Source organism: Eucalyptus grandis, chromosome 11 (assembly GCF_016545825.1).
Source record: "Eucalyptus grandis isolate ANBG69807.140 chromosome 11, ASM1654582v1, whole genome shotgun sequence".
NCBI classification, from domain to species: domain Eukaryota; kingdom Viridiplantae; phylum Streptophyta; class Magnoliopsida; order Myrtales; family Myrtaceae; genus Eucalyptus; species Eucalyptus grandis.
In genome coordinates this window covers 41,186,929-41,203,226 of record NC_052622.1, presented here as the reverse complement: position 1 = coordinate 41,203,226, position 16,298 = coordinate 41,186,929, and the positions used below count along the sequence as shown (strand labels likewise).

General features: G+C 40.3%; 3 protein-coding genes across 3 annotated transcripts; 2 read left to right on the top strand and 1 right to left on the bottom strand.

Moving 5' to 3' along the window:
- The first annotated feature begins 436 nt into the window (after positions 1–436).
- LOC104426493 (retrotransposon-like protein 1) lies at positions 437–3,023 on the top strand. The gene is made up of 3 exons (XM_039304772.1): positions 437–629; positions 685–1,215; positions 2,552–3,023. The coding sequence occupies exons 1-3, from the start codon at positions 539–541 to the stop codon at positions 2,587–2,589; spliced, it is 660 nt and encodes a 219-aa protein (XP_039160706.1). The 5' UTR covers positions 437–538; the 3' UTR covers positions 2,590–3,023.
- Positions 3,024–4,653: 1,630 nt separating this feature from the next.
- Positions 4,654–5,835, bottom strand: LOC104426492 (histone H2A). The gene is made up of 2 exons (XM_010039561.3): positions 5,474–5,835; positions 4,654–5,138 (listed from the first exon to the last, which is right to left on the bottom strand). The coding sequence occupies exons 1-2, from the start codon at positions 5,681–5,683 to the stop codon at positions 4,899–4,901; spliced, it is 450 nt and encodes a 149-aa protein (XP_010037863.1). The 5' UTR covers positions 5,684–5,835; the 3' UTR covers positions 4,654–4,898.
- Positions 5,836–13,119: 7,284 nt separating this feature from the next.
- On the top strand, positions 13,120–16,122 carry LOC104426489. Its single transcript, XM_010039560.3, has 3 exons — positions 13,120–13,801; positions 14,427–14,774; positions 15,401–16,122. The coding sequence occupies exons 2-3, from the start codon at positions 14,439–14,441 to the stop codon at positions 15,857–15,859; spliced, it is 795 nt and encodes a 264-aa protein (XP_010037862.2). The 5' UTR covers positions 13,120–13,801; positions 14,427–14,438; the 3' UTR covers positions 15,860–16,122.
- Positions 16,123–16,298: the final 176 nt, after the last annotated feature.

Below are 16,298 nucleotides of genomic sequence, written 5' to 3'. Positions count from 1 at the left end.
TTTGACTAGCTAGCAAGCTCAACGATTTAGCCACTTCAAACTTTTATTCGAGATAATTTATTTACTCTGTACCCTTATCTAAGATAAAGATTTATTTTGAATCCTCTTTTGATAACGGGACCCTCATTTCAAGCCAATTTTTGAATTTTTTTCCGTAAGGAAACGTACAATCGCTAATGATAAAAGGAATAGAAAAATATCTTCGTCGGACGAAAATGAAAATGCAAATTAGAAAATCAAATTAAGCACAACAAGTTCCCTTATTCTCGAGAGAGCATCAGGCGCTCCTAAACCACGTGACCTTAATTTATCGTTAGATCGTGAGAATTTGACATCATCCAACGGTGCACGAACAGAGCTCACGTAAATCGAGTTGCAGCTAAGAATTTCGCCATACCATCTCCCTCCTCGGCGCTCTCTCCTCCCAATCCACTCCCTCTTCTCTCTCTTTAAACCCCTTTCGTCCTCTCCAAAACCCTCTTTTATTTCTCTGCTAGCGCTCGACCTCGACAGCCTCGAACCTCTGCACAATCCAATCATGAGCTCCTTCCCCAACTCCACCGCCGGCTTCGACAACCTCCTCCTCCAAACCCTAATCAGCCGCCTCCAAATCCGCCCCCCTCCTCCGCCTCCTCCGCCGCCGCCGCCGCCGCCGCCGCCCGCCCCCTCCCCTCTCCCTCGAGGACCTCCTCTTCGACGCCGTCAACAACCTCTCCGACCTCGACGGCGACGAGGACGACGACGAGGACGGCGACGGTTACGGCGCCGACGAGTCCGATCCCGGCCGGTCCCGGCTCGCGAGGGAGGAGGCCAGGCTCGAGAGGGAGATCGTCAAGGTCGTCCTCTCCGGGAAGACCGACTCGCTCAAGCCCAACTCGGGCCAGGCCGTCACGATCGGCGAGCACCATATCTGCGTCGGGTTCCACGAGGAGACCGGCTCGGATTACCGCGTGTGGGAGTGGCACGGGCACATCATGCTGTTCGACGACGAGAACGGGTACTCACCGGAGTACATATACGGGAATTACTTCGAGAGGTTGAAGAGTAAGGCGCGCGAAGTCAAGGAGGAGGAGGAGGAGGAGGAGGAGGAGGAGGAAGAGGTGGAGGAGAAGAAGGAGGAGAAGGTGGGGAATTTGGGGTTGAGGGAGTTGATCGACGGGAGTGATTCCGGCGGTGGTCGGATTCTTCACAGGCACTTGAACGGGGCTTTACCAGGTTTTCTGTGAATTCGTCTTTGATCTTTATTCATACGTCCATCGCGTGTCATCGTGAGTCTTTCTGTGCAGGGTGTTTTCTGTCTGTCTGTTTTGGAGATTCGGTGTGAGTGAGTTTTACATGTAAAACGGTCGCATTTGTTTGTTATATGTTGGTACATTTAGTTTGGTTGTGTCCTGCTTCCGCATCGTTCGTTGCCGTAGATATGAGGCTCGTCCTCTTTGCTGGACTATATTTGGGATAAGATTTTGCTTTTTTGAGTGAGTGGAATTTTGAAATATATCTAGTTGTCGACCAGAAGAAGAGAAGACATAGCCGTAGAGTAGAAAGGAACCGAGCTTTTGGACCACTTTCTGAGAGAGATTGAGGCAATGCCATGGGCAACTCAAGTTAGGAACGAACGGATTCTTTAAATTGTCTTTTCTTCAGGTGTGCGTCTGTTAGATTCTCAGATGATTGCATTTGAAGATGTAATGAAACGGGTATGACGTATTCAGGGAAGTTATTAAGTTCACTTTTTAAAAGGAGATGTGTTGGCATTGGGTGGAGTTTTTGTGATCTTGTTGGCAAATAAACACTTTCCTTGATGATGATGATCAATGTATGTTCAATAAGATAACTGAGCAAGAGCTTGCTTCTTGATGAGTTCACCACATAAACCTGAGGATATCTAGCTGTGTGGTTTACTAAGATATCGGGTGGATAGGTTAGAATGTACCATTTATGTGCACACGTGCCCGTGTTCATCTAGACATGGGGTGAAATAGAAGTGATTAGTATAGGATACAAATAGGTGACAACAATAACCAAATTTTGGAAAATTTTCCTTGCCTCTTGCCAACCACCGTTCCACCACCAATACTGACTTTGACAATGCCAGCAACTATGGCACTTCTTTTCAAGTTTCACCAATGTTTCTCCACCTCTGTCGTGACATGGTACCACTCCCATGAGCTTCACTGCTGTTTCCGTGACCACCAAAATTTTGGAAAATTTAGCACCATCCTTACCGCTACTTCCTTCAACATATCACCATGTCCACTAGGACCACTGCATATGTGCATTGTTTGTCGATTGTTTCTGGCTTGAATAATCTGGACAGTTCAGGTCGAAGGTTATGGCACCTGAAAATGGTGTAGAATTTCCATGTGTGTAGAATATCTTCCTTCTCCCAGTATTACTGACCATTTTTATGTAGGACTGCATTACTATAAAAGTGAGGCTAGCTTCTTCGTATCCCTTATATCTTTCTTTTTTATTTGTTTCATCTAGGCAGATTGTATAGATCTTCTGAGCATCTTCTTTTGTTCTTCCTTCTACCTGATCGATTTCACAGGTTTTAATAAAGCTCACCCAGATATTGCGGAGAAATGAAATAGAACTGGGAAGGAGATATTGCTGAATGGTGTTTTTTCCTGTTGTCCATTAGAAATGACCTGTGTAAAGCCTCCATCGTCTCTGGGGCTCGTCAAGGTTCAGGATTTGTGATTCTGCCGGTGTCATTTCTGAGTCAATATATGCAAGCCGGACAATACAGAAGACTCATATAAGCCTGTGTGGCTGAATAAAGGGGCTACTTTTTGTTGGATGTACTTTTGTTGCAGTTCCTTTTCCCCTCTCGAGCTGTTTTAGAGCCCGCTGTTTGCTTAAGTACACACCTTTATTGAAAGCCAAAAAGCAAATTGCAAGGCTAGATGATGACATTGGTTCCATTGGCTATGCTGTACTCATACTCTAGATATGGAAATACTCATCCATATTTTCTTGCACTTGCATCATTGGATGATATAAGGTAGGAAACTTTACAATGAGATGTCCAAAATCATACAACTTGATATCATTATGAATGAAAAGATGTCCATCATGGAGAAACTGAAGCAAATCTCAAGGCTTGAGTTTCTGCTAAAGGCATGTTTCGATGGATATATATTATTGGAACAAACTCTCAAATTTACCAGCCTTAAAATGTAAATCGATGCATTGACACTGCAGAGGTCGAATTTTTATTCTTTTGCTTTATCTTTTCAACGATGGCTGTCGGTTATGATGTGTATGACCTACGAGAACGTAAATCCTCCCTACGTCTTTGCTCTTCATTCACTTGGTCCTATGAATGGCTATAATTATTATGCATCCGATAAATTCTATTGGTCAAGACGTCATTGTTAATTGGGAATTTGAAACCGATCTGAGAGTCGAGGATGGCATGTTTGGTGAGTTCTTGGGAACTTAAGTTGGACACCATTGAAATTCAACTCATAATAAGGATTTTATCAGGGACGTGGTTCATACTCTACATCGACATGAAGGTATGAATAGCTTGTGCTGCCTATATATATTCCCTTTTTGTTATAATTGAGGATTGTAACAAAGAGGTGGGAAGTACTAATTATAGTGACATTCTCTGTTGGATGTAGCCCCTTGATTTAAGGGTGAATCGGGATAAACTTTATATTTTAATTTCTCTTGCTTGTTTTTACTCTCTATTTTATTGTGTTTGTGTGCTGAATCTTTACAGATTTTGCATTAGCTACTGTGTAGTTGGCATGTTGCTAGTTAAAGTGGTTACGGGAGATTGACTTGGATAGGTAATTTAGGTAGTCAATGTCATCCACGACATTTTTATGCAGGAATATTTGCTTCCCAGTTCTAGTTATTATTGTCGAGTTTGAAAGAAGAATTGGTAGTGTAAATTCTATTTTTACGTGGATTCATCTAAGCAAATCGCTGAAACAATGGATAATCCTCAGTTACAATACTGGCTACACATTAAGAATACTCAAGGGTTCTTAAAGTTTCGTTTGTGTTTACGGTAGTGTAGAATTGATTTTTGTGGTGGTCACGAAAAGTTTAGTTCGTGTTGTTCGAGTTACTCTCATGGCTGGATTATACTGTAGAGAATGTACAAACACTTCCTTCAACGTAGAAATTCGTTGTACTATTGCAGTCGCTGGTAAATTTTGCAGCAATGGCAGTCTTTTAAATGTCTGCTGTAGGGTTCCTTGTCTACCCGAGTGATCTTTCGATTTACCCTATACTGAGTTTGAGGTGGATACACCTAGAAACATCGAAGTATTCAGCAACCACTTTCCTAATGTATCTTTTCATTCTTCTGCCATGTCCGTTCATGAACTTGTTATCAAACGACACCGCCATTACCATCAGAAACAGATGAAACATCGCGACTCAGATGTTCCTGCTGATGTGACGAAGACAACAGAACGGCCAGAGGTGAATATTTCTGTTGAGACACAATATTCGATCAGTTTGAAATTGACATGAATCTTGTCCTATCAACCTTCTTGCATTCAATGTTGCTCCTTCACCTAAACCCAACTCTATGTTCTGAATAACCACCGAAAGGGGGCAAAATGTCGGCATTTCGCGCCCAAAATTTGCTTTCAATCTTCACAAAAGGCAAATAAGGAAAGGAGCCCCTTTTTCGGCCAAAACATGTCAAATTTCGCCATCTCATTTCATTGAAGCACAAGAGTCAAAGCACAAATCACCAGGTAAGAATCTAACAAACCAGCACCTACATGAACAACTCGATTTGCTTCAAGACAAAGCAGTACATACATGGAGTGAGAGAGAGAGAGAGAGAGAGAGAGAGAGAGAGAGATCGGCAGACATTCAAACTATAAGAACCAGAAGTTCTCGACCCTAGACCCTAACATCAAAGCCTAAGCCTTCTTTGGTGATTTGGTGGCTTTGGACGGAGACTTGGGCTCCTTGGTCGCCTTCTCCGTCTTCTTCGGCAGGAGGACCGGGTTGATGTTGGGGAGCACGCCTCCGTGCGCGATCGTCACTCCGGCGAGCAGCTTCCCGAGCTCCTCGTCGTTCCTCACCGCCAACAGCACGTGCCTCGGGATGATCCTGTTCTTCTTGTTGTCCCTCGCCGCATTCCCCGCGAGCTCCAGAACCTACACACGCACGCCGCAGCTCATAAGTACTCCAAACAAACTCAAATCCCCAAGCCACGGTGCTTCAGCACCACGACGAAGGAAGGCAGATGAGGGAAAGATTGCAAAATGAAACTACATCGAAGATGCTTTAGACAGTGCTCGCCTCAGCTTTCCCTCGGCCAAAAAACACCGGGGAGATTCGAGTTTGACCGTATCGTTTCGCTAGAGATGCGAACGCGAGCGACCGAGGCGACGCAAGGAATATTCCCAAATTCTCAATCGATCGCAAAAGCAAGGTCAAAGTTCGTTGAAAACCTAGAAATGCAGCAAGACTAAAGCAGAGAGAGAGATACCTCAGCGGCGAGGTACTCGAGGACGGCGGCGAGGTAGACCGGGGCCCCGGTGCCGACGCGCTGGGAGTAGCGGCCCTTCTTCAGGTACCTCCCGATACGGCCGACCGGGAACTGGAGGCCGGCCTTGACGGAGCGGGAGACGGGCTTCTTCTTCGGGCCGCCTCCCTTCCTGCCTCCGGCGCCCTTCTTCGGCTTGCCTAGGGACTCCATCGCCGAGCGGATCGAAGGCCGGGGAAGACGAACCGGGGAAATGCGAAAGGATTTTCCGGAGAAAACGGTGGGAAAAAGTTCTTCGCCGGTATTCGAATTGGGAGCGAGAATATTTCTTTCCCTGTGGGACGGTGAGTGGACAGAGTCGCGAGGCGGTCTTTAAATGGAGCGCAGGGGAGTCTGGGAGAGAGCACCCGGATTCGTCCATCGGCGCGCGCGGGCCGTCGGATGGGGAGCTCGCGAACGGTCGTGGATCGATGAGGTGGCGATCCGTGTCGCGGAGAAAGGGCCAGTCGCGTGAAGAGAGAGAAAGGAGGTGGTTAAGAGAGGGAAAGGCACCTGGCCAACGGGATCTGGAAACAAAAAATGAGCAACCGGAAAAGATGGCGCCATAGAATTCAAGGGTCAAATGGGAACAGTGTTGGCAATTCAAATGTATCTATCTTTTCCGACCCAAAAAAAAAAAAAAATTATCTAGTTATTTTGAGTTTTCAAATCGAGAAACAACTTAATTTTATTTTTTTAAAGTGTCGGAAAAAAAATTTGTGATAGTAAATGTTATCATTTGTTCCTCATTAAAGATTCGATGTTTGCGAAGCGTATAGATTGCAATTCTAAAAGTCAAATGAAAATTCAAATTTAATTTACGAGTCATATCAAACATTAGGTATCATTGATGAAAATCATTCACTTATATTTGCATATTTGTCTGAAATGTTCACAATGGAATTGCCGTGTAAAATACAAGTTATTTAGGTGTAATTTCATCACAAACTATAAGCATTATATGTGAGAGAGTCTATCACCATTTTTTATAGGCCCTCTCTCCCTCTCTCTCTGGCAAATTACCAACTAATTCTAGAGAGACAAATTTAATCTAACGGTCGGTAAATTTTAAACGATACTAAATTATAGTGGAGACATTTGATATTGAAGAATTAGAGACTATACTTTTGACTATGTTGTGGTGCATTTATCTAAGGAGGAAAAGCAAAAACTAAAAGAGACTCCAAGACAGACTCAAACTAAGAAAAAATGTTAAATATAGCATCACGTGGAGATTTGTCCTCTTCTAAAATTAATAAGCATATAGGTGACGAGTGGATGGATTAGGCCTGGTTTAATTAAAATATTGTCCAGACCCAAATGATCCTTATAATTAATATTCATACAATTTGTATGCATAAACTATGAATGACGATTACATAACCCAATCTACACTCAACCTAACTACTTCCAAAAAATTCACGCTTTTTAGTGCATTGATTAGGCGCTCCTTCGTCGGCATAACCCTACTGTTACAGCCGACACCACCCATGTGACATTTATTGGAAAATTTAGGCAATTAGAGAAATAAAGTATAAAATATCAATAGATTAAATGAAATTTCATCAGAAAAAATAGCAAATTATAAAATGAAAAGTATTAATGAATCTGTCGGGCTAAAATTTAAAGTAAAAAAATGAGCAAACTGAACATATGTCACGTTCACGTCTTGACAAAATTGATACTTTCCTACTTCATTTTAAAGTTTATCGCAACAAAAGAGTGTCAACAGCCCTCTTTGACGGGATTAATAATTGGATCATTGCAAATTAAATGTGAACAAAGACCTTTCTACATTTGTATTCCTATTAAATAAATTATCTTCTAGTAAATCACTACGTATGAACAAAGACCTTTCTACATTTGTATTCCTATGAAATAAATTTTTTTCTAGTAAATCACTACGTAATTATTTTCTCTACTAAGTTAATGAAAAGGGGAAAAAGTGCTCCATTTAACTCCTGTATTCAATCAACCCTCTTTGCCTAGACTTTCCCACTTAGGAAGCAAACCGTAGATATCTCAATCCGAACAGGGATAATCAGTTTCAGGGTGGACTGATTTATCACTTTTATATACAAAATATTGGATTAAAAAATGTTGGTTTCGAAACAGTTGGTTCCTAGTAACCTGCCCTTTTTTGTGTGTAAGAAATCGAATTCTTATTAGAAATAAAAAGTAGCGATATCTCACTAAATAAACCTATATTGATCAAGTAACTACGTTGTTATTTATTCACACTAATGGTTAGATTGAATTCTCACCGAATGGAAAAATATTTTTCCCACAAAAGAGGTTTCAAAACCGATTTAAAATCGGTTCAACATGGGAATTAATGATTCTGGCCTTGAAATCGAGAACTAAATCGATTCTAAAGAAGTTTGCAGGGTCGGGATCGAAACAACTCTCCTACGAGTGGGCCTCCGACTGGTCAGTGCAAATTGATTTGATCCATGTCCTGAATTGCACCAACCCCGATGCTCGCCTCTCAAGTTACCGAATAGCATGGGCGATTTATCTGCGGAATCTAGGTAGATTGAGTCTCAAAAGCAAATTATAGCCACAACTTTGGCGGACTAATACCTTAACTTCGAAGTCACACTTGCATGAACCATCAAAATTATTCTTTTGGAAGTTAATCCAGACAATTGTTCTCATTGAAATGGTACTAAATGAATGGTACGAAGCTTCCTCTCGTGTTTGTATGCGTGTTGCGTGGAAACGATGTGAAGGGAAATTAATTTCCTGAATAGATTTATTTATTAATCATTTTAGTCATACTTAATAAAAGGACGATCTTGAAAGAAAATAGCAATATTTGCATTTTCTTCCATTTTTCTCACGGACGTGACGGTTCAATTATCGCCAACTATCATATGTGGCATACTACTACATTAACAATTTCCAACGAAAATTTACTGGAAGAATTATTTCGAAATTTTACGCAAAAAATTTAGAAACTAGATTCTCAAAATCGAACTATTTAGACCCGAATTAACATTCGTACAATAGTTCTAAAACTGATTGGACTATTTCTCCATTTCTATCCATTTTCCTCCTAACATTTGCATTTCCTTCTAGCTGGGTTTATGTGTGTGCCAGCACCCTATTTAACTTTATTTTTTGAGTTAAAACTAGAGGTGCCAAAATATGTTACTTATTTTTTGAATAAACTAGTTAAGTGGGTTTAACAATTAAAGACTTAAGATAGGTGGGTCTTAAATAAGTTGGATTTAGAAGTAAAACCACCGATGATCCTTGTAATTTTTCTCGAAAATCTAAGTCTTTCATTTACTATTTTCTTCTCAAAAATATCTTTGAGTTTTTGAAACGGTTTTATGATTAATCTGTCTTTTAACCAACAAAAGCCCACGAGTCATGTATGGATTCGCTTTAATTTCTTACGGGGTGCCTAGTAAGTGCCATGTCGATGAGATTCTCAGGTTTAGAGGATGGTGATATGAATCAATCCCTTGAAGGGTGTCGCTGGCTAAAGCTTAGAAGTGACGAGCTTCAATGGCCCTTTCATTTTGTTCCATATCTGAAACTTCCCTTTTTAAGATTAATACCAAGAAAAATCTCACAATGACGTGCTTCTAACAAATTTACCCAAGATTAAAATTCAAAATTGATAAACATGTGACAAATTTACCCTTTATTAATTCCATTAAATTTTACTGTCAAGTTATTGAGTCGGATAACACATGACAATTGATAAGTACATCAGTTTAAAGTTTTAACCTTCATTTATCACAATTATACCAATTTTTAATTTTTCATCGTATTAATTACCAAAAGTAATAGGAGATAAATTTATCACAAATGCACAAATTTGAGGTTTTTTGCTTTGGATAAATTTGTCATGAGTGTATCAATTTTAAATTTTTGTTTGTAAAAAAATTAGTATAAGTATACCAATTTGGAGTTTTTAATGGTAAAAATTAATTTGTGATTATTTTATTACATATTTATTAGCTTAGCATTTTTCGTGATATCAAAATTTTTTTTTTTTTTCAAATCAAGGAAGAGCCGCAGCATTGCATTTGGTTATGGTCTTCTTCAATACTTGAAATGGAGGGAGAAGGAAGAAAAGCGAGCAAGAGGGAGTCGCTCCGTTTTAGCAAGAAGAAGTCTTTCTGCATCGATAAAATTTAACGACATCGAGTACACATGAGCAACATCCCTTGGCAGATTCCTCCAAAAGAAAACGATAATTAATTTTGCAAAGCACAATGGTAATTAATTTTTTCTACTTGCCATTGGCCCTACCAAGTTTAAGTTGAAATATAAGATCTTGACTAGGAGTAATGATTCGGTAGGCAAGTCCAAAGGTTAGGGGGACTAATGTGTCGTCTAGACCCATCAAATGAATGGGTCGAGTAAAAAATGATTCGGTTCAAATAAATTCTTTTAACCTACTTTGACCCATTTTCATGTAGTGCATATCTAGTAATCCATATCTGACTTGACTGATACACGACTTGTATTGTTAAAATACTTTTATATATAACTCAACTTACAAAAGCTCATAACCAAACTAAGGTAAAAGTAACCACTGAAATTTGTCCCGGTAGCTACCCTTTCCACATGAGAAAGAGGAGGTGGAGGGTTTAAATCTTCACATTCTTGGAAATGGTTAGGGTAGAAACGGTTTAGCTTTATGTGTAGGATTCGACTCTTACAATCTATAAGGAAGTAGGACAAAAGTTTGAGAATTACAGTTAGAGTGGAATTGGAGTATAACTAACAAAAAAAAAGGTAAAAGTGTGGCATTAGTAAGTGTGAGATTGAGTAAAGGCGAGAGAGAATGAAAATAGAGTTCTATAGTTGAGTTAATTTTGAGTAATTTTTAAACCTTTTTATAACTCATTTAACACCGACTGGTGGCCAAAGGAGAGGGAGGGTTCAAATCCTCACTTTATCAGGGGGATTGTGATGTGAAATATTTAATCTCAAGTGTAGGTTTTGATTCTCATACTTTATAAGGAGATATGACAAAAGTCTGAAAGTGAGAGTTAGAATAAGACGGAGCAAAAAAAAAAAAAAAACACCCATGTTGCGTTTAATCTCTTTTACCAAATATAACTAACCCAATTAATATTCATGTAAGTTGAGAAATAAGGTTATAACATATTTTGATGAATAGAGTGTCGTCTAAATAAACGCGAGATTAACATAAAAAAATTTCAGACCAAGCCCAACATGAAATTGGGTGGATTGAACTTTTTCTTGCAAGAGTTCCGTCCAAGTCCGTCCATTTACCTATTGGGCCTCTTCGGCCTGGGCCGGGTCGGGCCGGGCCGAACTAGCCAACTGTCCGTTAATCATCTCTAGTATCTCCAAAGTATTTTTGACAATCATTCAAATAGGGAACAGATGATTTGCTGTTGCCATTGTCTGATCCTCGGGAGCAGCTTGTTTGATGCGGATTTTTCAATTACATGTTTTCCTCCAAACTTTTGAAAATGAAAAAAAAAAATTATCTAAATTCATAGAAATTACGAAAAAAGTTTATGCGACTTCTATGTGCATACATAAAATTAAGTGTTGGTATTTACAAATTTGAAAGGGTTGTAGGTGTTTCGCACAATAAAATCAAAACAGCATGAGTCACAGGATAAGTAAAGTAAAAAAAATAAAAACGTGAGCTTATGATATCCTTTGAAGAATGTTTTCAATTGCTCTTCGTAGAGGTATCATCAAGCTACGACTTTTTATGAATTTTCGTAGGTGAGGCTGCCAGCTTAAAATCCAGCATATGCTCTGTAAACATAAAAAATTGTACGGCTTCATAATAATTGATTTTGTGTCGAATTAAATAGCGTATATCTTGACTGGGAAAATGGCGGATTAAGGAAACTAATTTGGGTAATGCCACATCGTCAAGCTTAATCCGTAGTTTTAAGATGTTGCTCCCCAACTGTTAATCCATTTGTGTTAGATTTGTCCAAAACCCGTAAATCTCAAATGGAATCAAAAGCTCGTGAAGAACCATTTTTCTAGACTTTTAGGACACATTTAGATACCTACTCAGGTGCGTCATTAATTTGACTTAGGACACATTTAGATTGGAGAACCATTTTTTTTTCTAGACTTTTGCTTTCTCTAAAATGTTTTCATCATCGTTTTTTATACAATCTGACGTAAGTGTCAGAGTCTTATTCAAAAGAACTTTCTTGCAAGACTCAAGCACTTGGAAGGGAGTTGATTTCTAGCTTCACCAAATACGACGACTTCATCTTTAAGCACAGCGTTATGTGTGTGCTTAGCTATCTTTAAAATTATAATTAAGTGAACTTTATAACTTAACATAAGTTCTGTTTGTGAGCAAACAAATCTATCTTTTTAATTTTCTTATCCAAACATAATAATAGAATGATGATAAAAAGTGGTGCTTTTTTTTCTTTTTTTTTTTGAATCTGTCCTATACTAGCTCTAACTTATTTTTAGACTTTTGCACCCAACACCTGAAACTAAATATTCCCATCCCCAACCTCCCTAAGGAGATTGTCAAGAAGAACCCAAGTCTAAGCTTGTTGCTATATTTAATTGAATCCACATACACAAAATATTTAAATGAATGAGTTATGGTTTAATTATAATATATTAACTACTTCATAATATTCCCAATATTCAATGTGGAATTGTTTTAGTTATCTCAACAATATCTTCCTCATGTTCACTAAAAAATTTAAACTAATGAGTTATGAGCTAATTAAGATATATTAATTGTTTCACAACACGCCACTTATCTGATATGGAACTAATTTAACACAACTCACACAACCCACAATGCTCATCGCACAAAAGCCACCAATGCTCATTGCACAAAACCATATTGGTCACCAAATTTCTTTCTTGAAATATCACCAAACAATGAAAAAATTTGAGGGCTCATGAATCAACCATCGACTTTGGAACCATTTGTTAAGAGTGTGCACTAAAAATTTGATACCTTTACTTAGGGAGATTACCAAGAGAGTCTAAGTTTGAGCCGATCAACATCCACATTCATTTGAAAGGTTTAAACCAATAAATTATAAACCAACAAAGATATATTAACTGTTTTACGCCACAATAATTATTTGACATGAGATTTTTTTAGTATAACTCACATGTGCAGATTAACAAAGTCGATGAAGAGGAGTCTATATACCATTAACGATATGGAATGCGTTTATTAAAGGGAGAGGGCTCTACAAAAGTGAGAATAATCTAATCCAAGGGTATAGTTGGAAAAGACTTAAAATCTAGATAAAATTCATTATTTAAAGATTTTGCGCAATACTTCTCACGTTACGCATGAATAGGGCTTCTCTCACATTGATTATGAAGCATTTTCAAGTGAGAAATCCTTTGTTCACACGATCAACGGCCGTGATTATTTCTGTTACACGGGCCGGGTCCAGGCAAGGGCTCATTCGTGGGCTTGTCAGAGGCCCAACATTTTGGCCCAACCAAAAGCTACAGATAAAATATCTCCCCGAATCTCCCCGAAAGAGGGCAAGGCGTGGAAAAAGTACACACGCGCCCCCGCTGTAACCACGTGTACGCTCCAGATTTGTTCTCCACGGACCGCCCTTCCATCTCGCCTGCCGATCCGTTGACCCCCAGTCTCTCATCTTCATCTTCTTCTTCTTCACGCGCTTCGTCTCTATCCTCTCGCCCTCTCCGCATCGTCCTCATCTTCCTCATCATCTTCGCTCCGATCCCTCCATCTCCTCGTCGGATCGGCCAGGCATGAGCGTCGTCACCTGAACGGATCGCCGAATCGAACCCTCGATCTGCTCAACCGTGGCCTTGTTCCGTCCTCCCTCGTCCCGTTCGCCGGCGGTCACCGTGGCGGCGACGCGCTGAGACCGCGGCGTCGTTCCGTCGTTCGGTCGTGGTGGGGTTTCGAAGAGCATCTCACCATGCCTTCGGTGCCCTGCGATCTCCTCCTGATCCCTTCCCTGACCTACTTCCATGGTGGCCTCTGCCCTCACCGCATGAAACACCTCGAGAAAGGTGATCGGCGTGGTAACCTCAGTTAACATTAGGCTTTTCTCTCCACTGTCACCGTCACCGTCGTCGTCGTCGTCGTCGTCGTCGTCTTCGTCTTCGTCGGGCGTTTCTCCTCTTCGCGGCCGCGTTTTAGGGTTTTTCGTTTGCCTTGCTCTCTGCTGCTTGTTGTGCGACGTGAAAGGCTTTTGTTTTTTTTGGGGGGCCGGCCATTGACGGGCTTGTGCCGAGCTGTGCGAGTTGCTGAGGTTGTTTGGAAGCCATTTTTGACGGCCCTTGCCGCCTTGTAAGGTATGGTACCTTTTCTGTTGAAAGTCTCGTTTGTGGCTTGTGATTTGCGATGATTTCCGTGTGCTTAACTGATAGAAGTTCCATGAGGAGCGAAAAGAAAAAATGTATAGAATGTATTAAGCCGTTAGTCCTCTCCTTTTGTAAGTTTCTCTATTGGTTGAAAGTTACAGGGGTTAACGTTCTAAAGGATGGATTTTTCCTATGATTCTTCGGCTTGTGAGCTTGCTCGTATACTAACCTCACCTATGTTCACGAACTACAGTCGGGTTTATTGGCGATTAATTCATCGTCGTGTTGTATTCAGGGGTCCTTTCCAGTGCCTAATGCCTGAATATGTTGTTGTAGCTCATCATTTCCTTAGGTGGAACTCCCTACAAATGGTTTTATGGAGAAACATTGTTGGTGGATACCACTTGTTTTCATTTGTATATACATATGAATGAATGGGCGAACTTTTGGTTTTAATGTCTTTCCTTGTCATCAAATTCCCTAATTCTCTGTGCAGTCCAGTCTCTTAGTGTTCCGAGGAGATCGTATGTTGCTGTTTTGTGTTTTGTGGTTATTCTTGAACTTTGAATCATCAACTGTTGCTGACTCTGTTTCCTTTTGCATGTCTTCTCCCTAGATACTTACATCGATGGGTGATTGCTCTTGCACTTCTGGGACCAACTCGGTTGTCTGTGAGAACTTGATAAGTGAACTTGGTAATACTCTGGGTAATGTTTTACACGTTGAAGATGGTGAAGTTGCAGTTGGCACTTCGAAAGTAGAGAAATCACAGGGAGTTTCTGGGCTTAATGCTAAGTCAGATCAGAAGCGTCTCGTTAAATGTGTAACTTTTCCATTGCCAGGAGAGAAGTTATCTCCTCCTTTGTTCTCTGATAAAGAGTATGATGAGCCAGAATCGGCTTTGCGAGAACTTTTCTCAGAGGAGCACATTAACAATGTCTACTCACGTTCAATTTCTTTTCCCGTAAGTTCTTTCCCAGCTGTAGATGTAGGTTTTGCTCTACTGTCTATTTTCTAAGATCCTGCTTCCTTTACAGGACTTCTATTTTTGGTTGCTAATTAAAATCAAGTTCCTCCTTTTCGTCCTCCAGCCTCTCTTTTGCTAGTTTCTTTGGTTCTTACTGGACTAACGTTTTCATGTCAGAAATTGTTCATTTTTCAACATGTTGGTTTTGTTTCCTTTGGTCGTCTCACTTTTCTATGTGGTCTTAGGTACTATTGAGTAGCCACTGGATATAGTGTGTGTAGTGTTATCTTCGTGAGCTAAAATGGTAGGCTTCTTGCAACAAGGTGGAAGGAGCAGGGTGTGTGCATTTATGTCTTTAACATTTTGTAAGTTATTTATGTCTATGAATGATCCAGTGTCAGTTCATGATGGCAGCTTGTTCTAAAGAGAAGGGAGAAGTGCTTTCATATACTCGGTTCTATCCTTTTTAATGGTTTATACTAGAAGTGCCATTTCAATATTTAGCTAGCCACCACTGTAGTCAATGAGAATGACAATGCGCTTCTTGTGACTTTCCTTTTCACGGTTTTCCATTTGCTATTTGTCTGTTCATTTATCTGTTGTTAACGTTTTATCTGTTGCAGACCTCTTCAAAGCTTGTATCTGCTTTGAAAGGCACTCGTGAGAAACAAGATGCTTCTCCTAGGAAGCTTACTGTGAGATGGGCTCCTGATGTCTATGATCCACCACCGACATCGGTTTCTCACTTTCTCAATAGGGGCACAAAACAACAGAAGGTGCCCAAGAAGGATAAGAGAAATGGAAAGAGGGGCCAGAAAGGAAAAGACTTCTCACGAGGGGCATCTGGCAAGGACTCTTCCAAGAGGGACAAGAAGGACAAGAAAAAGAAGCAATCTCGCCGACCATCTGGGAGTTTGGATAGATGTCTTAACAAGCTGGATGATAATGATCGCCGCCTTGGCATTGCAGATGATGTGCGCCAATTTGATATTGGAAATCCTGTCCCAGACTCCTCTTGTGGGAGCAGTTTTTTCAAGAACTCCCTGTCCCAGTTGCACTACTCTGCTGCAGAGGCATCGTGAGATATGATCTCTTCAGTTGATGATTTGGACTCTTCAGCAGGTGATGTATATAAATAATTCTAACAAGTGGTTTTGTGTGGCGACTTTTTTAAGACTGAGTTACTCTTGTCTGGACAACACTACTGTTGATGTTTTGGGACACCTAGTGTGAATGTTTTGTTAAATCATGGCATTAGCTATGGTTTATATTGGACTATTCAGTGAGAGTCGCATATTTCCATATATCTGATGGGGCCCTGCATTTGGGCCTCTGTTTTTCGTTCTTTTGCGGAAACTGAAGTAGGTGTTTTCCAACTATTCGTTAAGGACATGGCTGTTTATAAATGAGAATTTGTAACCAACCGAAAAGAAAAGGACAATAAATTCATGACTACTAAATTTCGTGCCGAGTTCCTTAGGTCATAAATTGCTTCAAACATGTGGGTAGGCACGTTAATGT

Bases quoted from the DNA above. Each gene is read 5' to 3' on its own strand.
- LOC104426493 (XM_039304772.1), top strand. From the start codon at position 539: ATGAGCTCCTTCCCCAACTCCACCGCCGGCTTCGACAACCTCCTCCTC. The intron at 630-684 runs CTCCTCCGCCGC...TCTCCCTCGAGG, and splicing joins AATCCGCCCCCCTCCTCCGC to ACCTCCTCTTCGACGCCGTC. The intron at 1,216-2,551 runs GTTTTCTGTGAA...TCGATTTCACAG, and splicing joins CTTGAACGGGGCTTTACCAG to GTTTTAATAAAGCTCACCCA.
- LOC104426492 (XM_010039561.3), bottom strand. From the start codon at position 5,683: ATGGAGTCCCTAGGCAAGCCGAAGAAGGGCGCCGGAGGCAGGAAGGGA. The intron at 5,139-5,473 runs GTATCTCTCTCT...GTGCGTGTGTAG, and splicing joins TCGAGTACCTCGCCGCTGAG to GTTCTGGAGCTCGCGGGGAA.
- LOC104426489 (XM_010039560.3), top strand. From the start codon at position 14,439: ATGGGTGATTGCTCTTGCACTTCTGGGACCAACTCGGTTGTCTGTGAG. The intron at 14,775-15,400 runs GTAAGTTCTTTC...TATCTGTTGCAG, and splicing joins CACGTTCAATTTCTTTTCCC to ACCTCTTCAAAGCTTGTATC.